Below are 27,883 nucleotides of genomic sequence, written 5' to 3'. Positions count from 1 at the left end.
GTGCAGACCTTGCACTTGGCCTTGTCTCCATAGGGGGAAATAAGTAATAACCTCCTGCAAATTTATGCCCAGCTGTTCTAATACTGGTAGGTGGTTTGATTCTAAGTATAGCCCAGAGTTAGTGTATGTTTTCTGTGTACCATTTCATTTCTGTATTGTAAATACTGCACACTTCTTTCTAAATACCGCTGTTGCTTTATCAGTTAGTGTCTGAAACACTGTTTCTGAAATACATTTGAGTGAAATATGTTAATAATTAAAATATTTTTTTTCTTTGTAGAACCAAAGTTGCAATTTCAGCCACCACATCAAATACAGCACAGAGTTATGAACACGGAACAGAATGGTATCAAAGAGAATCATTCAAGACACATTTCTCGGAATGATATGAGGCAACCAAGGAATGAGAAACCCCCTCGTTTTCAACGGGATATTCAAAACTCAAGGCAGGCTTTGGAAAGTGGTGGGTTACCAAGAAACAGAGGTCCTGAAAGGCACAGCTCTTTAGAACACTGGACAGATGAAAAAAATAAGAGTGAGAGACATTATCCTAGAAGTGATAGGCCAAAGGATTTGGGTTATCCCATAGCCACTCACCAGAGTGATGCTACATTCAAAAAAAGGGATAACAATATGCAAAATAGAGTAGGAAAAGGGGTGTCTTTCACAGAATTCAAGGAGAACTCTGTTGCTCAAGATACTACCGACAACAATAACCCGAAACGTGGGAAAAGGGAAAACCAAATACACAATTCTGAAAATTTTTGTGATAGGAAGGCACGAACAGTAAGTAGTGAAGCCTTTTTGGTAAAAAGTGAGCAACATTTTGGTGATTACCAAAATCCTGTTAGAACTGATAATTTTCATGCTGTACCAAATGGGGATACTGAGCATCATCAGAAAGGAAGACGAGTAGGACTTATTAAATCATCAGGACCCACCACAATCCCATCTTTTGATGATAAGATGTTGTATTACAACACTGGTCCCAAAAGGAGATCTGGGCCCATCAAACCAGAGAAAATACTAGAACCATCAATTCACATGGAGTATGGAAAAACTTGGAGACCAGGGGATGAATGTTATGCTCTTTATTGGGAAGACAACAAGGTATGCCTTTGCCAAATGAGAAGTACCTGAAAGTGTACCTTTAATGCTTTCTTACGTATGTGTGGGAGATATAGCATGCTAGGACAGAGACTGTTCACAGGTGTGTAATGTGCTTCTGGGCTGGTGTCTTGGGTTTATTTATTTTATAATTTATTTGAGATACATCACATATTAATTGCATGAAACTTCAAGCACTTAAATTGCTTCATCTCGAAGGTGATTGTTTCTTTCGTTTGGGTGGAGTTTAAGATGGCTAAGCTCTTAACTGAAGCATTTGACTTAAATGCCAAAAATCTGAAGGTATGAATATGGATCAAGGTGCCAATATTCTTTTTTAAGGAATAAGAAACAAGATACTGTGTTATCTAGCATAGTCTGTCGTGGTGGATGTCTAATGCCTTTTTCTAGAATAAGTCAGCTTTACTAGCGCAAGGCAAGACTAGAGTCTTCAGGAACAGGTGAGTTTAAAAAAAAACTCCGTCTTTCATTTCAGTCATCAGAGAAAGGGAACAACAAGTCTTGGTTTTTAGTATCACTAGTAGACTATTAGCTGAAGAATTTGTGGAACAAATGAGTTATGCTGCATGATAATTTTGTTTCACTGAGTTTTAAAAGTTTAAATACTTCCTCTTCAGCTGTTTGTCCTGTTAATAAGATTTATTTTGTAGCAAGACACTGTCCTGTCATCTTCCCCTCCTTTGCTAAAAAAGTTATAGGCTATTTTTTTTTATTTGTATTACATGTTCAGAAATTCTCTGTCACTCTTCTTGCATAGTTTCTTCAGTTTTTGACCCTTCTGACATTTTGAGAACTACCTAAAATATTATTGTTCTTTTGAATAGGTTTTATTCCTGCCAATTTATGTCTTTTTTTATTGATGTTTATTTTGTTATTTGCTTACGTTTTTTTCCTTTTTTGAAATGTGATGTTAAAATGCAGTACTGAAATTTCATTGTGTTAGTAAGATAAGTGATAAAATATCTTCAAGAAAGCTGATCTGTGTTTGCATAAATGCAAAAAAAAAAAATCAATTTTGCTGTAGGAAAAGGACTTTTTGAAGGGATGGTTTTATCACATATTTATCATGGTTTATTATGTGTTAAAATGGGTGTATATTAGTATGTGCAGTGTCTGTGGTTGATAGGCTGTAGATGTACTGATACCTCTATTTTAAGAAATAGTCTTAAAATAACAATTCTCTGTATACAAACAGCATTTGTGTTAGTGATTAATCTGTTCTGCTTTCAGAGAAATGAAAACAGGTCTTCTAAAAGTGCATTCTAATTTCATAAGCTGCATATTTTCTAAGTATGTTCTACTGTGTCCTTGCAGCCTACCATGTGGAAGTTTAATAAATTTGGTTTACTGTCAGGTACAAATCTTATTCAAAATATAATGCTGACAAAGCCTAAATATATACACACACATATATATGACAAGGTAGTTGTTAAGCTGTTTGTAGTATTTCAGGTAGTATTTTATGACCTTGAAAATTTCTCTTTCAAGTTCTACCGGGCAGAAATTGAAGCTCTCCATTCTTCTGGGACAACTGCAGTTGTTAAATTTTCTGATTATGGAAATTATGAAGAGGTGCTTCTCAGCAACATCAGGCCTGTTCATACAGACACATGGGTATGTGATAACAAATTGTATTAAAAAATATAAACCACATAGTCTGTACAAATACGTAACCCTTCAGAAATCAATGCCTGTTCATGCAGAGAGTGCTATTTGCATGTGTAGAAAAATAATTAAATGGATATCCAAACAAAATCTCAACTTTTAGTTGTCTATATGAAACTTCATAAAAGTCTAGTATCGTGTGGTATTCTTTCTGTGTAATAAATTTCAGTTGTATTGTTTGAAAATTAGTAACTGACCTGTCAGCCAAAGTTTTATACATATTTTCTCTCCAAAACTTGTTGCTTACTTTATTAAAAACAGTTTTCTATTTTATTTCATGTACATTTTATGTTTTTTTGTAAAGGTTAGGAAACAGTCTTTTACAATATACATTCTGAAGGGTTTTACTACATGTGTATGTATAGCTGAAAATAGACATCTGTATAACTTCATTTTGTATCACGATTTTATTCTTGTTTCAATGATTTCTTTGTCAAATATTGTGATGGAGGTGTATGCCTCAGTCTATTTTACGAGGTTTAGAATGTATTTGCTTTATGGAAGTTGGGAATTTCAAAAGTCTTCATTTGTGACTGTCATGGAAATAGAGATACATATTCTTTTTACTTTTTTTCTTTTAAGAAAATACCAGTAGTGTATCTTTCTTTTTCTTTTAAGAAAATATCAGTAACACAATTCTTTGCTGTTTACTCTTACTATGAAAAGCTGCACAAAAAGTATTTGTGTATTGATTCCCTAATAATTAGTTGACTGTGTTTATTTTAATTTCCTACCTCTAGGTCATATAGCCATATTACTACTGCTGCAAACAGTCAACTTCGGTTACCTGCCAGTGGTCTTTTAACTTGTGTTCTTGCTGTAACTCTCAGATGCTTGTGTAGCCTCCAAGGTGGCCTTTTTGTACTTAGAAAGATATCTGAAGCTCTTCCCAGCTGATGCATTGCTGTTTCTATAAAAGTATACCTTTAACCTCCCCTCCTTTCATTTTTATCCCAGTAGGTGAGCTGTTAAGATGCTAATTTCTTACTGTATGGTTGTACTTACTTTGACCCTTTTTCTGTGTTGTTAATCAGCCTTTTCTTCACACTTTTGATTACAGTCTTGAGGAGTGGCTTTTATTTTACTTTAACGCTCTGAAAGTTAGCTCTCACAGTCTAAGAACTTGAGCTGGTGTTAGATTAAGTTGATCTAGTAGTGAGATGCCAACCTGAAGCAGTGGTCTGTCTTCCTGCCTCTTCTGATGATTTCTGAGCTCTTGTTCCTCTTGTTCTCTCTCCTCCCATGTTGGATTGTCAGTCATGTAGCCACAGGATGAGTTGAATGACCTGGATCACTTCTGAGGCTGAAATAGCATAGTCCTAACATCCTGCTGCATCCTGATCTAGTCATTGAAGCTTCCTCAGTTGTTACTGAGGAGAAATAAGGATTTTCCAAGGACCTTTCAGTCCATTCAGAAATGAAAGGTACCTTTCTCAAGGTTCTTTTTTCTTTCAAGGAAGCCTAGGTGGATAGAGTAAATTCCAACAAATAAATTTAGATAATTATATTAGAGAAATGCCAACCGACATCATCACAGTAAACAAAACTTTCATGGTTTCTTTCCAAGGTTTTCCTGTTTTGTTGCTAAAAGGTCCTTGCAGCAATAGTATTTTTTCAGGAGAAAGTTGATTAGCACCTTGTTCTTCACTTTTTTGTGTTTGGATGCTAACTCTAGTCCTTACTATGTATTTGCAGTTCTTAATCACTATTTGGAGTCATGCTCTCATACTCAGGTTTGTCTTCTAAGCTGAATATTGTTGGTCACTTTTCCTTGTCTCAGTGTTCCTATATTAACAATATAAAAGTTGATAGCACACACAAATGCAAAATGAAGTTGTTACGCAGCTTAATAATTATTTGTCATAATAAAGCGGCTTTGTGACATTTCCTCTTTACAAGAGAACAAAACAGATTTTAAACTATCGTCAGTAATTACTTTTCTTTCACTGATCGATGTCATCATCAACAATAAACTTGTTTTATTAGAAGTGTTATGCTGAGTTTTATTTTGATCCTTCCAGGTAATTTCCAGACAGCTGAGTCTGTCTTAGATGTCTGTACTGAAGACTTGTTACTAATGTAGAATTACACTGTATGTGAGCTCTGATGTCCTAATATTGCCAGTTTTTCAGAATCCTTTTTGAAAGACTTGTTTATTTTAAGAAAAGATTTAGTGAATTGACTTAAAGCCATGTAGCCTGTGTGTTAGAATTGATTATTCTGTACTGTTTTCTCCAGCACACTTTTTGTTACTCATGATGAATTTAAATTTTTTTTCCAACAAATATAAACTACTGAAAATAAAGCACTGGGGGGAATAACACAAAAACAAAGCAAAAAAAAAAGAGCCGACAAGGCAAAAAAGCACGAAGTCGCTCAACTAGTCACTTGAAAAAACAGCCAAAATACCGCAGTGACCTTATTTTAATGACATGACCTATTGTTTAATCACCTGAACTTCTAGTCTACTTTTGACAACCTTTATGATTATCAAAAATAGAAAATTACTGAAAATGTTTTACATTGTTAGCAGGTTTAATATAATTTCCTTTTCTCTTCACCCCTGCTGTTTAACATTCTGCTCAATGCCTGCTGACTCGAATATTGAACTGCACTGCATTAGTACAAGTTTGGTGGTTTAGGTATTTTTTGTTTGGTGTTTGTTGTGGGGTAGTTTTTTTTCTTGATTGTAGATCAAATCTGCCTGATAATCTCAGGATACATTGTGCTTTCCACTTTAATGGATAAAGTGTTACTAGTTGATCTTAAGACTCCTTGATAATTGCTTATATACTGTCCATCACCAAGTTTGCCCTGAGTCCTTTCAAGTTTTCACTCCCTCTGACACCTAACATGCTGCTATTTATCTTTCTGATGGCTGGAAGTACAGAAGATAAAGCTGTGTTTTACGTAAGGTAGATCAGAAAGCTAGTGCGACACTTTTTTCAATAGTCACATACAATACCCATATGTAAGAACACTAAAACTGCTTGGGTTTTTTTTTCTTTTTCTTGGTGCTTGCAAAACGTGTCTTAGTTATGCAATTCATAAATATTTTTAATAATAAAATTACATTCGGATTCCACTGCTATAGAGTTCTTCTAAGTATCTTGTGTGTAACGCTATAATACTGTATCCTTCTGTTTCCCTCAGTGGAGCAGGGGTCACAGAATGAAAATATTACGATCCCAATTAAAAAAAAATCACTGAAAAGCTATTGTTGAAATAGGAACTGCTTGTTTTTTCTTGTAAAATATGTAAAATTATATGAATAACTGAGAAGCATGGAACATTAAGGGACTTCCTGATTGACTTAATCAATTTGTTCTGTGGAAAAAAAGAATAAAGTCAAGATAATATTTTAAAGTTTAAAGTTGTAATTTTATTCTCTATCTTTAGGATTTTCTTTCCTTAATGAATTATGAAAATGTGTGGCCTAAGTGCCTATCTTGTGACATTTTTCCCCAAGGGCAGGGCCTTGCTTTCCCTTTTCCATTATGCATTTCCTTAGTCATGTGATAGGCCTTGTTCCACCAATTTACTGCCATTGCTCATTTTGCTTTGTTTTCTGTTATTTCTTTCTTTATTCCATATAGTAAAGATTGTACTTTTCCCATCTACAGATGTTATGGCCTTATTCTGATTGCTCGCAAAACAAGATAGAATTCATATGAACTTCTTTCTTACAGTAGTTCAGTTAAGAATGCTAGTTATGAAGTGAATTCTGCAGTTTAGCTTAGTTTGTTTCCTCTCTCTTGCCTCTATTTCGGCCCAAAGAGGTAAGAAGGCAAAGGTTGTTATTAAGGTATGTATAATCCTAGTTCTTCTATAATCGGCTTTATTCTCTGGGGACTGAGAATCTGCTTTACAACTTTCCTCAACTCATTCCTCCACTAAGGAATGAGTCGAGAAAATAGCAAGGTCTTGGGTTACAGTTAATTCATGCTGGAAAACATTTGAGAGCTCATATTTAGTAATGTTGTGTCTTGTACAAGCTGTAAAAGCTTCTACAGGTGTTGATTTATCTTTATAATTCAGGGCTTTCTTATACCTGTCCGCTGCTTCAAGTAAGTAAAGAAGTAAACTCCCATGAGTTTTCTGAAGATGTTAGATCCTCTCTCCAGCAATGTGAAGAGCAACACTGAAAACCAGTAAACAGTAAAGGCTTGCAGCTGCCTCTTCAAGCTGGAGAAGACTTTTGCCTGTTTTATGGAGTTTTGAACCCATTCCAGCATCTTGATGTATGACAGGCAAATATTTACTTGAAGGATTGGGTACCATTTCTTTATGTCTCTTTGGCATGCACGGCCTTGGCATCGCACAATGTTCTTGCTGTGTTGTGTGTCAAACAGAACGTCTTTCCCATTGAATAATTAAATAGGTATGGTAGATAAATGTGTCCTGGCTGGATCTCTTACCTAGGTTCTGTCCTCACTGACTATACTAAAAACAAGGCTGTTAGAGAGACTTGTACAATCTACTTAACCAGTTCTAAGGTTGCTGTAGAAAAGGTGTTGCTAAAAAGTTGCATGAAACAAGAATTTGATGTCTTTAGGTCTTTGGCTTCTGCACTCTTAAGAAAATCTCTATAATAATTTTACAGTTCACAATTACTCTTTGACTAGATGAATGAAAAGAAAGCTGAGCATTTTGATGAACCCTTCTTCCTCAGTGGTGGTGCATATTTAATAAATAATTTTAATCTCAAAAGTTACTAGTGTGAATTTAGTTTCCACAAAGCTTATATTTCTAATTTACCAAAACACTTCAGATTTAGGCAGTTATTTGGTTGGGATGTACTTCATTTTCCACCTCCCCAGTATGTGGTGATCCCAATTGTCTCTGTTGCTAAAAAATCACTTTTCACAGTCTATCCTAAACTTATTTTTCTTTAAATTTTCTTTAAATTAGTAGTATTTAGAGACAAACCTTGTGGAAAGCATTTATCCTTACAAACTACTAGTATGTATTTTTTTTTTAGCACCTCTACCCCCTGAGAAACTACATAGTTTTTCAGACTTGAGGTTGGCGTATCCATGTTGAAACATAGACAGATGATTCCTCCTTAAGTATTCCTCTGAAAATTACTGCCCCTTAGCTGAAATATAATAACTGACATTTAAAGGTAGTTAAGGAACTGCATTTTACTTCTTAATGAACTAAAAGCAGTAAAATTTCAGTTGAGAAGAGGTAATTTATACTAAGTAGGCATAGAACAATATCTTTCAATTTTCTGTCTGTCTCATTAGGCACTGCAAAATATGTTTAAGTCTTCCAGTCGAGCATATTTCATATTCATCAGACTCTGAAATACTGTAGCAAATTTTTGGCAGCTGTACAAATCGGATTAAGGACACATTCTTCTTGGAGTTTGTAGTTACTGAAAAAAGTTGTGACAGTTAAAGCAGAATACTTGGAGCATTACATTGTTCTTTCTCTCCCTCGTTATTAAATGTAATTGCATGTGATGATGATGATTCGTTATTTGGAGACTGCGTGTTGGCTCCTTAGGTTGTTTATTTTGAGAAAGAACGTTCTTCACTGAACACCTTCATTTAACTGAGTTGCAGGGTTTTTTTCTTGAGATAGCATAACTATAACTTAACCTGTTTTAAGTGTTGTGTTTGGTCCTGTTGTCGTGCTGAAAGTTTTCCAGATTCTTTTTTTGAGATTTCTGACAGATTTTATGCTCTGATTTCTCTGTATTGCCTATGTCGAGGTTGAACATCTTGAGTATGGAAAAGAAGTTTGATGTTTAAAATGCCTGGACCGTTCCTGTCATCACCATTTCTCTTCTGATTTCCCTGTGTGCTTCATGTTTTAGTGTTCTGAGTTTGGCCACATTTAATAGATTAATTCAAATTTTAATTAAAGAAGAAACAGGAGGGATTAGCATAGTATTCCTGACTGCTTTCTAGGAAAGAGAGACATGATACTGTTGCCTCAGTATTGCAGAAGAGAAACTATGACAATCCTAATTTGTAGTGGGGTATGTGCGCATGAAGGTAGATCTTACTTCCTGGGCTTAACTGTATAGAGCACATGTTAAATAGTCAGATTGTTTAATGTACCGAAGCTTCTTTCTACAGGCAGGTTAATGTCTGGAATGCTTTGGGTTTTTTTCCTTGTTTGATGACTTATGAGTGTTATCAGTGATATCTGTAAACAACAATTCTTCTATAATGTAACAACTAAAAGAAGAAAAATTGAATGGAAGGTAATTTTCTCCAGAAAGGTGATTTGTTTTTTCTTCATAAATGTTAAAGCACATGAAATTACTCCTTTTGGTTTTGTTGATTGGTTGGGCCTTTTTGGGCTTTTGGGCTGTGGCAGATTGGGGGTGTGTTTTGTTTGCTTTTTTTGGACATGTGGGTGTGGTGGGGTTTTTTGTGTGCTTCTGTTGGCTTACATTCTCAGAGTAAATTTTGTAAGATTTGTAACAATGACAAGGACTCAACTCTTTATTTTCTTCATATTAATTAGTGTCATTTGCAGGTTTCTTTTATGTCTCAAGAGAGACGTTTATAAACTTTTATTAAATGAGTGCATGTGGACATCTGAGCTAGACATAATTGTTCATGTTGTCAAAGAATAGCATCAATTAGTCAGATATTCTAAGAAAATCTTTAAAGAGTATAAACAGAAGAGGAAGTGTTTTGGTCTGACAACTTTCCTATAAAATTTGCTTGCCTTCTGAGAAGTTGGTTGGTATATCTAGATTTTCAGAGTTTTCGAGAAGTATTATTTCCTTCAACCTTACACAAAACGTCTTTGCTGAGTTAGTCAAGATGCATTTTTTTAAAATATAAAGCTGTCTAATTATTCCAGTTTACTCTGTGTGTGTGTAAAATATCAATGATTTTGAGATTAATTCCATATTTCTTTTAAAAATAAGTATGGTTTTGAAGCGTGGAATACCTATTTCTCTAGTGAGAGCAGGAGTTGTTTAACAAGAAAGCAGTAAATAGGTGATGGCTATTGTGCAGGTTTTATTCGGCTATGACAGCTGTATAGAGGCATTTTGGTATTTACATCTTTTGATAATTTATGGTGTATGTCCCACATACTGAATATATGACAGGTCCTCTAACTTGGGACATGCTATCATGGAGTAGTATATCAGGGAGTATCTTCATTGCTCAGAAAGATTGTTTCAGATTCTCCTGTGCCTGTGAAACACAGTTATGGTCATCTTTTGTTTTTGTTTTTCTTCTTTTTTTACCCTATACTCACTAAGTATTTTTGTTAGTACCTAGTTGGAAATGTTATATCTGTTTTCTTACTGGAAATCTTGAGAGCTTATTTCACATAGGTTAATTTCAGTATATATGAAACACTTTGCTGAAAAGGTTTGTGTGATTATGTCACAGTACCCTATTTCCATTTTAATTTGTTCCTTGTGTTGATCTGTTTTCTGATCTCCTGTGTGTTTTCTCTACACTGTATTTGCTCATATCAGACTTCCACTGTGGGTCTAATGGCATATAGGAGAAAATGAAAACAATGACGTTTAGATTTTGCAGTAAACTTTGTTCCTTTCCTGATGGAGCTCCCTTGGTGTACCTTTTCACTCTAGAACAGTGATGATGAATGTTCCTGAGTGCTAGGGCTGAAAGTAAAATTTTTACAAGATATTAGATGCAGGCTTAGTGGGGCTTCTCTTCTGGCTTCCTTTTGGTTTCTTGGCGCATTCTAGTCTTGCTTATTATCTTTTTGCATGTAATCAGCCTCCTTTTGATGTCTGACACCCGTTAGCTGACGTCAGTTATCTTGGTTGCTGGGTGTTTTGAGGCTCAGCCATTGGAAATGGCATCATAAGTCAGAGTTGCGTCATTGTTCTCCAGGGAGAGGAGAGAAGTTGAGTCTCCCATGACTTCCAGGCCAGTTAAAAGAGGGAGCTACTCAACAAATTGTTGAGATCTCAACCTGGAAAAGGACTTCCCTTCATATCACGGAGGGAAGTACTATAAATGTGAGTAAATTTGCGTGTGGGTTATTATGTAGTGTTTTCCTTTTCTTACACATGGAGAAGTGTTGTGGGTTTTTTTTATTTTATTTTCATTCTAACTTATTGAATAATTATTTGTAAACATAAAAATTTCTTGAATATTTTAGAATTGTTTCCTATCCTGTAGCAGTTTTAAAAGTTCCTAATGTTTATAGGCATATTTTGCCATCATAATTTTTTGATCCTGTTGTAGAACTTTCAGGATGACATGGTCTATTTATTTTCTTTAAAGTTGTGGTTCATAATTTTAAAAATAGGTGCAATTCAACGCATTTTATTTTAAAATGTAAGCATACATTATATCTGTAATGTAGAGGTTCTGACTTTCAAGTTAAGATAGTCTTTTTTTTTTTTTTTTAATGGCACTATTCTGAGTTGCTTGATGGGCAGTTTCTCTTTTAAGACTTAAATTGTGGTGTCCCTGCACCACTTGTAAGCAATTTTGGAGTTGGTTTATATTTGTTTGTTTAAAATTTTTCAGCACATTTACGTAAATACCTTTTTCTGTGTTTTACCTTCTGATTTTTTTTTTGTGCAGTTGTTCATTCACAAGTGAAGTCACATAGGCATTTGTTTACTGGATATACACATGTGTGATTTTGGGGATTTGTATGACAAATTTTGTCATAGCTGGGTATGTACACGCAGCATTCTGTTTCACCTAAAATGTCACCAAAACTCATTGCTTCCCTATGTAGGGTTTGATAGTTTTGTGCCCTAACAGCAAAGTTTTGTCTAATTTCTTATACTATCACTTTGTTTTCTTTCTGAATTTTTTGGTGGCACAATTTCTGATTACATACTAATATAAGACCAGCAACACAGCAATTACTTTATTCTCCCATATGGATGTGTATGATTGTGCTTATGAGTGTGCTTAGTGCAAGGAAACTGAATGCCGTTTGTGCAAGTCTTCTTTTCTGCTGTATGTTTAGGACTGTGTCTGTATTACCAATGTAAATGAGACCTTTCTGGAGGTCTTCATTCATTTTGATGTTCTGAAAAACTGGATGAATACTTTTTTTTTTTTTTTAAAAAAAAAAGAAAAGGGAAGTTGGGGAAAGGGAAAAGCTAGGAGTTGTGTATGGGGAGTCAGATGGAGATGGACCCTTAATTCACTGGTTTTCCAAAACCTGCCACCATTACTCCTTACAGTAACATTACTCCATCTAGTGGTTACTGTTGCTGATTTCTTCGTCTTAAATTTATTTATTTTGTTGAAAACATTTCTACTTCCAGTTTGTGGCTTTCTTCTTGCCAGACTGAGAAAACTCAATGTGCCTGCTAGTTGCATGTTATTTATACAGGAGATCTCACTTCAGAGTTTCTACTTTGCTTTTAGAAATTACTGAAAATAAATCGTTAAATATTTATAACTTGATATTTACACTACTCGGTGTGAAGAAGATGTTACTATTAGAAGTTGGTATTTCTGTTTTGTTTTGGGATATGGTTTGGTTTAAACATGTCATGAATTTTAAGAGTTCCTTAGAAATACCTTTTTTCCTGTATTAAGGGCATGGTGACAACTTGCAGGAGGGAACATTTGTTTCAAGCACAAACCTCACGAGAAGAGTTGCACATTTATTTTAATATGTGCCATGAGGAATGACTGCAAGTACGAATAACCTGTGCAGTACCCTTAAGAGGAACAGATAAGCTAGCAAAATGTCCGTGGGATAATCATGCCCCAGGCTTACATTATCCTGGTTTTATGGAAATGTAATTGGAATGTAGTCTATTTAGAAAATAAATGAGTGCTTTGTTTTCAGAGTTGCAGAAAAGCAATGAAGTACAGAGAAATGCTGATTCCAAGTTAACTATTGTGTTGCTTTTAGTGGTCTCAAATTAAATATGTACTTCTTTTTCTTTGTCCATCCATGTTTTCCATTTCTTGATATTTCTGAAGAATTTTCTACCAATTTTTATGGCACTTGGTATCTGGTGTTTATTGCTTCACTCAAAACTCAAGTTGTATATTGTTTTAACAATCATTTAAGAAATAAATGTGTTTAAAGCTCGTTAATGTGTATGGCTTTTACAAAAGTTGGCCAAGAAAATGTAAAATTATTTCACTTCTGATGCTTGGCTAGTGAAAGTCAACAGAAAATATTTATTATAATTTATTTATTTCTGATGCTAAAAAAACCCTCAGGGAAGGGACATCTTGAAATATCTATTTTTAAAAGGAAAAAGCAAGAGGTTTTATGGTGTAGCTCCATGCCACCTAGTTTTAAGTATCATATTACAGAAGAGAGAAAGATGGCACTAGTAGAGTAGGTAAAAACATGATCTAAATAGGGAGGAATTAATTCTGGCTGTAAATAGAATGGCAACAAACAATAATTGTGTAGTTGCAGTTCAAAGTCTCAGCAGGTTTTTAGCAAATCATACAGTACTGCATAGCAAGTCAGTTGTATGCCTTTGAGGACAATGGAAGTCATGCTAAGATTTTGCTGTGAATCTCTCAGTAGTTTCCCTGACATTGCTATTACTGTCACCACTGTCTTGTATAGTGTAGTAACAATGTTTTAGTATAATGAAACTTGAAGGTAAAAGCTTCAGCAAAGCTGTTGATGGTTTTGATGTAAAATTCAAAGGGGTTACATATGGAGTGTATACCTGTTTATACACAGGTATGTCATCTGTACTAATTACCTGATACTTGTAATGTCCCATACGCATCTAGATGCTTATGAGGTCGTGACTTTCAAGTGGGAGAGGAGTGTGTATACTCTATAGCTCCTTTACAGTTGTTTATCTTGCATATCCTTTACCGACAGAAAATAATGCCAATGTAACAATGCAGTCGGTAAGAAATATCTTTGAAGTCCTACACAGTCCCTACTGCTGATGGAGATGAGCTTCCTTGTGGGAAGTGGCCAAAGTGAAATTTCCTCAGGCATGTGCTATTATAATAAATTTAAAATTAGATTGAGCTAGAAGTTCTCGATAAAATTTACTTTAAAATTAAAATGTTTTCTTTTTGAACAAATCTTACAGATTCTTACCAGTTGATGGTAAGTGTTCTGCTTTTAAAAAAGTTTAGACAATAAGGCCAAACATTTCCAGTGTATGTGATCCTTGAATGTTCTTCGTATTTTGTTTGTTGTTGTTTTAAAACAATGCAACATCTTCCATGCATTACAGTAGATCCTTGTTTGATATTGATTAAATAACCTGTAGTTCACCAACTTGATGGTGGTATCCAGAAGTCAGCACTAAAACGATACTTTCTCAGTGTGAGAGTGAAAATTTTGAAAAAGCACATGTGAGCATTTTCTTTATGTTTTGGGATGTTTGCTTTGTGTTTATTTGAATAATTTAAAGATGTAGTCTTGGTGTTCTGTAAGGTTTCTAAGCACTTTTCTAGGAGTAGTCTAAATATAAAATCTTTCTCATCCAATACAGAATATAAAGTGCCTATTTTAGCTCTTTCTTTGTCACCTTAGTACACTATATCTAGATACTCAGAAATATGTATATGGAGAAAGATAGAGAGAGAGACAATGGGGACAGGTGAAAGAAAGAATGCAGCTTGAATGTAGTTTTTCTGGTTTTGTGAGTTAGGAATGTGTGTGTCTTGTGAATTTTTCCTTTTCGTTTGTGATTCAAGGATGAAGAACTACCTGATTCTTTATTTTTGCATTATCTTTGCCTTTCACTTTATTTTCATGTAAACTTACCAGTTTTATTAGAAGTTAATAGGTTTGGTCTGTAGGATAATTTAAGGTTAATGACAAGTCTGAACAATCTATTTTAAATTACAAATTTGCTCACGATCCATTGCAATTTTTAAATTTGAAAAACTATCATTCTGTTTTTAAAAAAATCAGAGCAGGTTTGCTAAGAGAAGTAAAACCATAAAATGTTGAAGCAATGAACTCTACTATAAAAATGATCCTGCATTAGAAGGAGATGGATGATAGTGGGGATTAACTTAAAAATGATGAAGTTCTGAATAGGTTTTGTGTTAACTCTTGATGTTTATATAGTAATTCTGGGACCATGCTCTCTTGATGTGCATGTACACAGACCATGCACACATTCTGATAATTGTGCTCATAAGTTTTTATCTTCCTCAGAGGTACTTTTAATTGTTCTTAATTAATTGCTTCTAATATCGAAATCTGTTTCACACACCTGTAAAATTTGAATGAGGTTAGGCTAATTGCACATTCCTTAAGACTGTTTTAGTGGAAAAAGAATTTATGAATTGTGAGTAGGAGTATGATTTCGTGGGCTGGGCTGATGACTACCTATCAGCTCTGAGAGAAGGAAAAGGTTGTTGTTCCCTAAGCCTGACCATCCTGCCTTTTGAACCGACATTAGTTAAAGGTTACAACTGTACACCTGAGCAAGAAAGGAAAAGTGGAAAGAAGAGGTATGAAAAAGGTACAGAGAAGGGGAAGGAGAACAGTTTCAGCAGTAGCCAGTCGTTGCTGTGGTGCAACTGTCCATGGAACTATGGCCTACATGACTGAATTAGGTTGTAAATTTAAGGCTGTCACATAGTTAATTCCTTTACAGAGTTACTTCACTTATAAAAGATTTAATTGTAGTGTGATGACACACTTCAAAATATCCAGCCAAGAGCTAAGTAACAATAATAATTGTGGATCTTACAGTTAACATTCTAAATGGTATATTAAAAACTTAATTTGAAAACCTTTTTAACCCATAGTTGCTACATTATAACTTTTTTCCAAAACATAGCATTTTTAAAAATTTAAACACAGCCATATCCTTATAATTAGCAATGTGTACTTTTAGTCAGCAGTGGTGCATTACTGCAGTGTCTTACCTGATATGTGTGAACATACTTCTAGTATATTTTTCTAGAAGTCTCCCTTACAGGCACATGAATAGGGCTGAGAGTTTATATTATTTATCTGAGAGCAGTGAGGCGTTTGCTCTATGCAGGTCCAGCAGTATAACCTTGCTCTTAACTCTGAAATTTGTGTGGTCATAGTACCAGTCTAATATAGAAGTGTTATGTACTGTGAAAAAAATAATTGTGAGCATCTGCAGGCTCACAGAGATTACTGTCTTAAAAGATTACACTGTGAGAGCAAGTGATATTTTAAGTAACAAGCATAACTGGCAAAGAAAATTGATCAGGAGCAAATATGTTGAATTATTCTGTAATAGGCACTTCAAAAACACTCTTCTCACAGAGTCAGTACTTAAGATCCTTGAAAAATCTACATTACTGGTAATTTTTCTTTTACTTGGAATTTTCACACCTCATTTGAAACTAATTTTTGAAGTTATGCCTTAAGGCTGGTCTGAGACTGTATAACTTCGAACTTGTGCTTTTATTAAATGACGAAACTTTTTTGGTAAAATACTGTTTTGATTCTTGGTTGCTATACAGTTCTAAGAATCGATTCAAGTATTCAGTTAAAGTAAAAGTTTAAGGGAATGCTGTAGACACTTCAGCCAATGATTTGTTTTGTTTACAAGTACAGGATATGTTCTATATTGCAATTTGAATATTTAAGTTTAGCTTTTCCTAGGAAAGTTGTGGTTTTTTTCAGAATGGCTATAACGTGCTTGGTGTTTCAGGTATTTTGTTTGTTTGTTTTTGGTGGTGGTGGGTTTTTTTTTTTAATACATATGGGAAATTTTAAGTCTGCTTTCAATTGATACAAGCACAGGTAAGTAGAAACTGCAACTATCAAAGTTTAAGCACTCAAGAAGATCAACACTAGATGTTTAGGCAGAATAGGCAGGTTTTAAGAAAGGAATTTAACCAGCAAAAGAAGACATCACTTGGTGTGTTAACAGCAGGAGACAGCTGTTGCCAGCATAGTGGGCACTGTAAGGAGGGATTACGTCTGGAACGGGAAATGGGAGTTGAAATGCACATGAAAGAGAAGTTAATTTTGCAAGGAAGCAAGCACTCCTCTTTGTGCTGAGTCTGGCAAGTTTTCCATGCTTTGAGTATATGGGTGAAGTTCAAACTACAGCCTCAAGTGAAGCAGTGGTTTGACATTACTGAAATGGAAAATATCTTCTGCTTGCCTTGCCTTCTCTCCATCTCGTGGTTCTTGGCCACACACTGCTCCCTCGTGAATCCATGCAGAGGCTCTGCTGCTTATCCCTTAGTAGCCCACGGAGAGCTATAATGGAAAAGCCTTAGCACAAGGGCTCAGTGAACAGAGAATTTTCATGAGCAGGAATAGGCAGAGGTAACTAGTTTGTAGGTGGCAAACTGTTGGAGCCATGACTTGCAGCTGCATCCTAAATGCATGTGAGCAGAACATTCAGCAAAGCTCATGTGTGGTGCGTAACTTCTGTTCTTCACTGTCATCCACCTGTTCATTGCTCTCAGAAGTTATACAGGAAGTAGTCACTTCAAGGACTGTTTTTATTTTTTAAAATGTTTCTAAACAGTTCTCTTGAATGCACTGAAAGAAGTCTTGCAATGGAAATTCAATGGGAGAGCTCTTAATGAAATATAATTTTACTCTGCTCTAATATTGTTAGCTTTAAAGATAAATTTGCTTGTTAAAGTATTTTAAATCCTTATATATATAATTATAAACTTAAGAATGCAGCTATAAAATCCATTGCATTTTTTTTTAATGTAAAAGGATGCTGGTAGTCACTTAGTTGGACTGAAGCTACTTGCTGATTCACTAAGCTCAGCTGGTAAAGTGTGGTGGTGGTACAAACTTCAGAATATATGGGTCCAAAATAAAAGCACTGAGTCTGCATATGTTTGCATTTTACACTTATTTAGTACTTACCTGTCTTTACGAGATGGAACAAAAATATCAGAAGAAACACCACATTTTTATGGCAAAATTGAATAGAAGCTGAAATTCCCAATGACTTATGCTTCTGTGGTCAACCATCTTGTTTTAAGTACAGAAGGAATGCTGACATTTTCCAACCTCTGTCATGTCATTCTAACCTGTTACTGCATTAATTTCTTTGGGCATTTCATTCATTGCATTGTGCACCTTTCCTTGCTTTTTCCTGTGGGTCTGCCAGTTTTTGCTATCTTTTGCAGTTGTGCTTAGTGGTATCGTTTCATCTTGGGCTACATAGCCCTAGGTAGGCATTGTGCAAGTACTAGAAAGCTCAGTCCTTGATCCTGGAATATTAGATAAATAATGAATGATACGCTGAAGGATGAAGATAATAAAATACATAAATTTTTGGAGCAGTGTACTAATATGAAACCTCAACTGGTAATAGAAGGAGGATGAAAATGCTCTAAGAGAGATTTGTGGCCACATTTGCTTTATAAAATGCAATCTAGAACTTCTATGGATAAGGAAGTAGGAAATGGAATAGTTTAGAATTAGTTACTATCCACCGATAAGTTGAGAGCAAGCAGCAAGAAAGACTGGAAGAATAGAGTTGGTGGCAAGATATGTGACACAATTGCAGGCTTATAATGGAAGATATCTAGACAGCTGAAGTTTTTAGGAACAAAAGAAAAAAATAAAAGGTGATGAACATCCCTACAAAGTGTGGATGCTGTTCCACAAGAGGGATGTCGGTTTTGAGTATGGGAAAGAGATATTTTGAAGTAAATTGAGATAAAGATGAACATCCAAAAAATCTTTAAGATGGAAAACAAAGTGGCAATAGAAAAAGGATGGAAGATTAGCAGTGGTGGATTGAGGGTCAGTAATCAAAAAATGTTGGAAGAAAGGAAATGCAGTTATTTGCAAAACAAGAAACAATGTTTATTAAAAGTATGGCTTGGCAAATTGTTATTTTAGAGAATGTTAGATACAATTGGGATCAAATGTGAGTAGGGAAGGTGCAAGAAACAAATGGCAATGTGTCATCTGTCGTGAAGATGACAGACTTCAACAAGGCAGTCAGTAACTGGGGAGCCACTGTGCAGAGAAGAACAAGTGAACAGTTGAAAGGTGTTCTGTTGTTCATTCGTTCTTCTTATCATTTGCTGCATTGCTTGCTTTCATTTAATTCAGAGCCTCAAGAAGGTCCGTGTGATGTCACATTTCACTCGTGCCTATTGCAATAAAAATAATTGAATTGGAATGAAAACCTTCAGGTGCAAACATTGCATGTGTGAAGACAACTAAACCAAAATCGGAATGTGTAAGACGAATTCTAGTTTTAATTTGATTTTTACTAAATTCAGTGGATCAACAATATTAACATTGAGATTTGATGAAGATTTGCTGCTCTAGAAATTTACTGTCATACGTGTATCCTCAGAAAGAGGTTGGCTATTACAGGTGAGACACAATGCACGAAACTACTTAATTTCTCTTCTTTTTGAGTAAAGACTACCAAGGTTGCAAAGAAGATTCATGTCTAATTTACTGCAGTCTCTTGAAAATAGCAGTATGCATTGCTAAATTGTCATATATGCCATTTAGTTTTTCATTTTTGGACAAATCCAAATAGCAATCACATGAAAGTTTCGCAATTTACTCTTGAAAATTGAGCTCTTTTATGTTAGGTTGAAACTTCGACAAAGAATTTTAAGAGAACTTGCAATTGCGTCTTTCTTTACTCTTTTGGCAAATAATGTGGAACTATTTTCAGCTACTCGGGTTTCTTGGAGTATACTGGAGGAGCTAGAGGTGTTTGGACCACTCCAGGCATCTAGCTTACCCTTTAACGTTTTGATGCTGGTACAGTTTGCATTGTCAGTGGTGGGGGTTTGTACTGTTGCATACTGTGTGGATTTTTTGTTAGCTTCTGCTTTTCTGTTTGTGGTTTTCTTTTTTTTTTCTTCTGGATAATCGGTGTTGCTGAACCTCTTTATATGAGGGAATCAATAGTGCTGCAAGCAGTAAAAGAGGTACACTGAGCAAACTAAGTTTTATGGCAGAATTCTGTGTTTCTCAGCCTTTGGCTACAGTGAAACTAAAAGGTATAAATCAATTATGCTGTATTCTGTTGTGTTGAACATCTGTTTTCTTCTACAGTTATTGCAGACTCTGTAGCAGGGCTTAATTTGTTGTTCTGGAAATACAGCTATAACCACAGACATGCCCTCTAAACAGGAGAGCTTACCATGAGGAATGTGGTTGTCTGTAACTGTTATTTTTTTAAATGCATGTTTATTAATATTCAAGTTGATTCAGAAAGACATGCTTCTTGAGTAAAATCTGTCTTTTTACCACAGAAAGAAATTTTAAGCTGTAGCTTTTCCTTATGTCTCTTACAGTGAAATACTTACTGCTGTCACTTGCTTACATTTTGGTATGTGCACGCTGCACTCCAAAGCAGTTTTGGGTGTTGGAATTGTTGATGAACTTTTAATGAATCATTCAGTGTTCTTGGTTTGTTTCCCTGGATGTTCCTATGTTGTGAATTAAAGGGAATTAAGAGACATGTACTCAGCACTTTTTACCAAACATGAATTTCCTCTAGACTTGGTGTCTGCTAGACTGTAGCGTTAGGAAAGAAACCAAATTACAGCTGTTTGTCTGAGACACTATCTGGCAATCATACTCATGTTCAGAATTTTTTCTTTGGTATATAATTTTTTTCTTCTATTTATCAACTCTAATGTTCTTAAAATTCTGCTCTATCTTTAATGTGTGCCACTTTCAATTATTCCATTCCATCAGATGATTATTTTTCTTTTCACTATTTCTTGACCAAAGTAAATACGTAGTTATTTTAATCTTCCTTTGTAAGTCATTCTCCAGTCTCTTGATTATTTTCATTCTGTTTTTCCTCTGAACTACATGTAATTTGTCAATATCTTTCTGGAATTGAGATGCCTAGGAGTGAATGCAATATTGCAAATATGTAACCACCTCTCTTGATATTATTCAGTGGTTACATTTATTATTGCTGCACATGGAAAATTCATATCTAAATTCTTGTCCACTACAGTTGTAGGCTTTTTTCATTATTACTGCATCACAGATTTTTATCTACTGTTTCAGATCTGTGTCTCTAGTATGCATATTGCCAGATGCTGTTCCTTCCATTTCCATTATTTTTTTTTTATTTAATTCCACACTCATTTCTGAACTCCCCAAAAGCTGATACTCCTCTTACTCTTGCAAGTTATTGAGGTTATCGTACTTCTTGGGTTTGCTGCCTGTATGACTCTTGGAAAACAATTTTTCTTTAATATATATGCTTTTTTTCTGCAAATATTTAATAACTCCTGCTCCTGCCCTGGGGATTGAGTTTTGAGATTCTCCATCTTGGTTTTGTTCACTTTCCTAGGTTTGAAAAACACACTCCCATTATCTCACTTATTTTATTCAGTGGTAATCAGCACAGAAGGAGCAGTTGCTATGTGTGCATTAATTCATTCATACATGTATGTATTATATGGATGCATATGCCTACTCATGTATTTACCTACATTTAAAATACTACTTTTCATTTAAAACACTGCTGTTTATCTGCAGGAGGAAGAAGAAGAAACATATGAGCAAACTCTAGAATTCCGCAGAGGAGGTGATGGTCAGCCAAGACGGTCCACACGGCCTACTCAACAATTTTATCAACCCCCAAGAGCTAGAAACTAATCAATAAGGAATAAAAGGTAAATATATGATAATGAAATTTCTTAAACCTAAACCCATAAATAAAAAGTAAGTCTGGTCTGTTGTAGTCTTCAGCTTTCTTGAGTCTTTGTGAAGTTCGTGAGAGAATTTTATACAACTTTGCCAGTAGTTGGTTGTATAAGAACCCTCATCACTTGGTTGCAGATGATGAATATTTTGAACAAATAAGTTACCGTAATCACCATTTTGCAACTTAAAATTCCTAGAAAAACGTTGTTTATAAGGTAATCTTTTTATAAGGAGCAAACATAGAGCAGTGATTGCTACACCTACGGAGACTATTGATATTAAATCAGTGTCTTATTATTTAAATGAAAGTTTTATGGTTGTGTCTTTTTAGTTTAAGAACTGCTTGTTATGATCACCTACGTTGAAGACATGTTTAGCATATTGCTTCTACATTTTTGGGGGGATATTGGTATATTTATGATAGAAGTTGGATATATCTGTTACTCTGGATTTTGTGGCTGTAGAAAGAGACTTAATATACCCGTGGGAAGAGGGAGAGCAATAAAAACACTTTGGCAAATAGCTTTTTAACTTTGCTTTATGTAAGGACTCATGTCACCTGGGCAAGCTTTTATTTTATACTTTTTTACCTGAAAGTGGCAGCAAGTTTCTCGCACTCACATACATGGGACCAGCTGCTTCTCTGGAATAAGTGGCTGTAGTCCCTGCAGAACTCAGTACCATTCTACTTTTTAATGAGCTATTTATATGAATAAATATTCTTTCTGTTGTTTCGCTTAGTATGGGAGAGAGGATTTGTAACACTAAAATCTAAAAAATCTGCGACCTCACCATTGATCTCACCATTAAATAGGGAGATACAAGGCCTAAGAATATTTACCATACTCTGAATCTTGAGGCTATGTTTGCATCTATAGTTTTCTAATTAGCAGGAATTAAGGGATTATATATCATCCTCAGAAAATACTCCTGACATGTACACTCAGAAATGTTAAAAAGGCTAGTCAGATAAAACAGTTTTAGTTCTTTTACTAAACAAATAAGGCATGCTGTACTGCATTCATTTTACTTGTGGATTCTTCTAAATCCTTAATTTTCAAATACTGATTAAAAGTCTGTCCTGGATAAAGAAAACTTTGTAAAGCCACATGCTATTTGATGGATACCTACAATGTGGTTTGGTCTTGAATCTGATTTTTTTTTTCTTCCCCTTCTAGCCAGTTTATTTATACTGAGCTCTTCTTAGATCCTTTCCTTGCTCCAGTACTCTGCCTTCAGTTGGCTTAATAGGTGCTGCTGATCACTGCAGCTTTTGATATTTCTGACATGCTGTAACATATGATTTTACTTTTTTGATCACATAATAAAATACTTTTTCCATTTAGGGGAGTACTGGAAATATAAGAGCAAAATTTATTACTGGCTCTTGCCAAGGTTTTAATTACTCTTTTCTTTTGCCCATATAATTTGATTATTTTAAGTGAGTGTATCAATCACTATCAATGACCATGTCATGAGCAAATTTCTGCAGGAATAATTCTGGCATATGGGCTCGAGCTGAGTTCTGAACCATCTCAGTCAGCTCAGAGGAGTGTCGGTGTGATCAGCCAAATGAGATGTACTCATTCTAGATAGCAGTTGAAACCAGGGAGGTTTTTTGTGTCTTTATTTTTGGTATTTCTCTAATTTTACAGTGTAAATTTGGCTTTGGTCAGCTGGGACAGGGGGGAAAAAGCCACCTAGAGTGAGTGATAGTAACTTCTTTGCCTCAAGAAGAGTGAATGAATTGTTGGCTAGTAAGGAACAACCTTTTTAAGGTACAGGTGGTTGTTCCTTGAACGTTTTCTTATACCTTGCTTTGAAGATTCTAACAGGATCCTGATTTAAATGGACAGCAGGCTCTGTATCAAAACCTACCTACCATAAAAAATACACAATTACAGCCCTCCACCTGCCCCAGTTCAAATAATACTGATTACTGTCAGACATCGCTAAATGAAGGGGTTAGATTCAGGTGGTAAATAGCGTCAGCTAAATAAACCTAAAAGAATTTGTCAGCAAGTATCAATGGACTCTTCTCATCCAGGAAAAAAATAATCAAGATGTATTCTGGAAAATGTCATGCAGCTGAATGTAATTTTTAAGGAACTGCTTACTTTGCTTTAAAAAGTACATCTTTCATTGACAGTACTTCCCAGATATATCCTTCTTTTTTTTAATCATAATTTAAAACCCACTTCCTCAGTTGATGAAATGAGGTATTTCCTGTGTCTTCTTTTTGCTCAGGACTTTGCAGCATCTGCTCAAGTCAGTGCTAAATTGTCATCAAAACTGAATGAACTTACCGTATGCAATGCACAATCAGTGGCAGCTTAAACTTGGAAATTTTTGCCTAGTTTTTTAAATCTTACTCGGTTGGAATGTTATGTACTTTATCTTCTACAGTACAAATAGCAAATATCGTAGGAGTTATACATACCTTAAACAGTTATCACTCTAAACAGCAATTCTTTATGAGAAAATGTAACTTACTGCTTGGTAGGAAGATTCATTCTCTCTAGATCAAATCATATCTATTTTAATTAGTTGCTTTGTTAGATATAGGTTTGTACTTGTAAAATTTCCAGTATTCAGGTCAACTACATTTCAACATAAAATGTTGTATCAGCTATTGGATGTTAACACCAAAAAGAAGTGAAGATATGAAATTAAATACATTGGTCTTAGATTCTTGAAACACTAGGATCACTCTGGTAGAAAAAGAAAAAGAGGTGAGAGAGACCTTCTGAGTAGAGGTTGGGTGGTGCTACTTAGGCATAGTTAGCTCTTCTGTTAGTTCCAGCCAAAACAATCCTTTTTTTGTTGTCTAGAATTTGTAACATGGATTTTTTTTTCCCTCTACCACTGTGTTCTAGTGAATATTTGTAAAACTGAACATCCTGTTCCCTTCTTTTCAACAGTATGTCATTTGTGGTGATCTCTGAATAGCACAGGAAGTGGAAATTCTTCCTCAGTTTAAGAACGCTTTATTGGCGGTCTTTTTGAGGATAAAAATATTGTAGTACTGTATCCAGAAGCTGCTTCTGTGTGGGACAGGCTAGCTTTCACCTGCTAGAATTGCTTTCTGAAGTTTGTCTTGTGTCCAGTGTAGCTGCCCTCATCTGCTTTATTTGATAGGTAAAGTGATGTGAGGACATATTGTGGTGGACATACTTATCAGCTATGGCTTATAGCTACCCCTAGTACATCTCATGCTACCATCCCGATGTTATATTTACGTTGCATTTTGAAATGCATTAGACATGACCTTATGAGGTACTGGTTAAAGGCAGTGGAATTTGGTAGAGAACAGTAAGGAAAATCTATTAAGCTTTTCCAGACATGAGTGGTGGTTGTAATAATTTCTTCTCTGATTTTCAATGTAGTCAGAAAGTCAGAGAGTCGTTTTCTAAATTGCTTTCAGCTTACCAAGGCTTGTACAACAGTGTAGCTGTAATGCCTTGACACGTGAAAGGTCTGGAATATTGAATGTCAATTCCTAGAAGTGGATTTCATTTTGCTTTTTCCAGCTTTTTATTCCTTAGTGCTTTTGAGAGTATGGTATACTGTTCTTATTTCAAGTTTTTGATAACCTGTTAGATGAAGACGTGATTTATGAGGGGAAGTTTTAATACATAGTTTTATCACAGCTTTCCACTGGAGGATGCTTTACGTCTTCACCAGAATGTTCAGTAATGACACCTTTACTCTGAGAGGAGTACCTCTGTACCTCTGTACCATTTTTTTTTCCTGAGGAGAGATGGAGAGCCCTTGTTGATGATTAATTTATATTATAAATTGGAAAATTCTTTATACTATTAATATTGTAGTGTTTAACATATAAAATGCCAAGGTGCCTTGTTTTCAAAGGCAACTTAGGCAATTCTAAATGTAAAATTTGCTGACCATATTGTATAGAGTATGACAGGGATGTATCTAAGATGAAACGTTAGGTCCATACAGTAGACCACCTCAGACCTAAAGGCTTTTAGACCTGCCTGTATAATGCTACATCAGTTGCCAGGGAGGATTTATTAGCACTGTACAACAACGCAGAAATGAAGCTACACTGCTTCCTGTGTTAACTTTCGGTATGCTCATTTAGGTGTTGAAGTTGCCCTTGCATATCTGGAATTAAAATCGACAAATCTCAGCTCCTAATCTATGTCTACAGTGTAATGGGGTCTTAAATGTGAGGAGGCTTAAGTTTTTGTAAGTCTGAGTTATTTTTTTAAAAGCAGAATTTGGATCTGGTATTGGTATTGTTTAGCCTGGAAAAGAGAAGGCTCTGGAGACACCTTATTGAGGTTTTTCAGTACTTAAAGGGGGCCTATAAGAAAGATGGGGCCAGAAATTTATCAGGGCCTGTTGCAATAGGACAAGGGGTAATGGTTTAAAACTAAAAGAGGGGAGATTGAGACGACACATAAGGAAGAAATTTTTTACAATGAGGTTGGTGAAACATGGGAAAAGGTTGCACAGGGAGGTGGTAGGTGCCCCATCCCTGGAAACGTTCGAGGTCAGGCAGGAGTGGGCTCTGAGCAACCTGATCTAATTGAAGATGGCCCTGCTCATTGCAGTGGGGACTGGACTAGATGATAAAGATAAAGGTCCTTTCCAGCCCAAATTATTCTATGATTCTGTCCTTCTGAAGAGCTGCTTGCCACGCTGTTCTACACTGAAGGTATTAAGAACAATTGCAGAGTGCAGGAAGGCTTGACTTGGTGTTTATTATGAAGACAGCACGATAGTCATGTTAAGGTGAAGTAACAGATGGATGGGATAGTCAGTACCTTGCTGTGGTTGCGTTTGGCCTAGAAATGATTATTTATGAATATCCAGCAGTATGAGGTAGAGAACACTAACTCAGAATTTTATCAGAGCACTGCATTGAGAACCCTTGAACCCACTCTAGGTTGTTTAGGGTATAAGTCAAATACTAACATTAACAGGTCTGTAAAACAAGATGCTCTCCTAGAGAATCAAGATAGAATTTAGAATTCTAACAGTAATAAAAATACATTCTGAACTTACACTTCTTGAAAAGAATTTCATGATAATATGAAAAAGAAGGGGAATAAGTAATCAGAAATTAGTGTTTTGGAGGGTCATCGCTTCTGGAGAAGCTTGAAAGACCCTATGAGTGCTTGGTCATTATCTGTTTGAGAGTTCTCCTTTGCTCCATGACAGAATTAATCTTCACCCTGTCAAACTTGCTATAAAACCTGTATTGAAGCCCTTAGTAATGGAGAAATTACATTTTTTGTGAGAATTCATTACCAGAAAGCATCCTTTCCTCCTATTACACCGATCATGTTCATTGCATTGAAGTGCAACCTTCTGATTTATTTTTTTTTAAAGACTTAGGTCTCTCTCAGTACTGAAAAGCAGATATCTACTCTTCCAGAGGAAGAAAATAAAATAACTGTAAGGCATATGTTGCACAAAGAGCAGAAAGTTTTTACGCTTATCCATTGTATTTTATTTTTTTCATTTAGCAACCTTCTCGGGGTGGGGGAAATTCACTGGCAGCTCCAACTTGCTTGAAGACTTCTAGAAGAAATTCTGGCAACAGGATGGAACAAAGAAAGCTCGTGTGAGCCGAAGGAATTTGGACCTGACACCACAAGAGACTTTTTTAAAGTTCTTAGTTACATGAAGCTGAATACTTTTTACATATGAAAGAGGCAAATTGTCATTGCTGCCATCAATAAAACCACAGTGCACTATTCTCTTCTTTGCCTTGTATTCTTTTTACTGAGCCTTCATTGTTTGTTAACATAATACTAATGTATCATTAGTCATTTTGACTGATTTTGGTTCTAATATTGTTTCTAGTAAAGTAAAACCTATATTTTCTCAAAAGCAGATGGGATTGGACCTTTAATTTAGATTTTACGCTAACATTAGTGAAACATAATAAAAATTTTCAGCTAATTAATGGACAGAGAAGTTCTGAATAGGTTTTGACTGTGTTTTCTGTCTTTATTTTCCAAAGTTGCTGAAGGCCAAATTACAGATTTGCCTGTTACATTTTTCATGATCTGTGAGTTTGAAGGGGAGGAAGATGATCAGTTTCAATAGTAATTTTCTAAACAATTTTAGGTAAATATTTTCTTTTTTAGGAATATTTATATTACAGAAATAGAAACATTTCCAGAAGGTACAGGAAAGTAGTTTAAATAAAAAATACCAAAAGACACATATGAGTGTTTTAAACATAAATATGTGTATACATGCACACATGTGCAACCAGTTGAATAGTAGGTTCTAACTCTCTTGTAGCTTTAAACTCTGCTTTTATTGCTTCATATTATTAGAATTTTTTCAATTATCATTGATGCTTGAAAGAATCTTATGTCAAACTACTTTTCATTCTAAGCTGTATCTTTGAATCTTACATGATTATGGCAAGTAGTTGAAATTTCACTGTGTCTTTAGTCGAGAGGCACTCAAGACCTGTGTACCATGCAAATCCCTTCTAAGCTTTATTCTGATTGTTTAATTAAGATTGAAATAGCATATGTGTTTTGAGGTA

The 27,883-nt window shown here is 35.2% G+C and overlaps 1 protein-coding gene across 1 annotated transcript; it reads left to right on the top strand.

The window, feature by feature from the left end:
- Positions 1 to 266: 266 nt before the first annotated feature.
- LOC104513728 (tudor domain-containing protein 3) lies at positions 267 to 27,072 on the top strand. The gene is made up of 4 exons (XM_010157181.1): positions 267 to 1,110; positions 2,617 to 2,742; positions 21,178 to 21,314; positions 26,844 to 27,072. Exons 1-3 carry the CDS (start codon positions 328 to 330, stop codon positions 21,295 to 21,297), a joined length of 1,029 nt encoding a protein of 342 aa, XP_010155483.1. The 5' UTR covers positions 267 to 327; the 3' UTR covers positions 21,298 to 21,314; positions 26,844 to 27,072.
- The last annotated feature ends 811 nt before the right edge of the window (positions 27,073 to 27,883 follow it).

The sequence above is a fragment of the Eurypyga helias genome, unplaced genomic scaffold (genome assembly GCF_000690775.1).
Source record: "Eurypyga helias isolate BGI_N326 unplaced genomic scaffold, ASM69077v1 scaffold25488, whole genome shotgun sequence".
Lineage (NCBI taxonomy): Eukaryota > Metazoa > Chordata > Aves > Eurypygiformes > Eurypygidae > Eurypyga > Eurypyga helias.
Note: the sequence above shows the minus strand (reverse complement) of the source record. Positions and strands in the feature narration are given on the sequence as shown.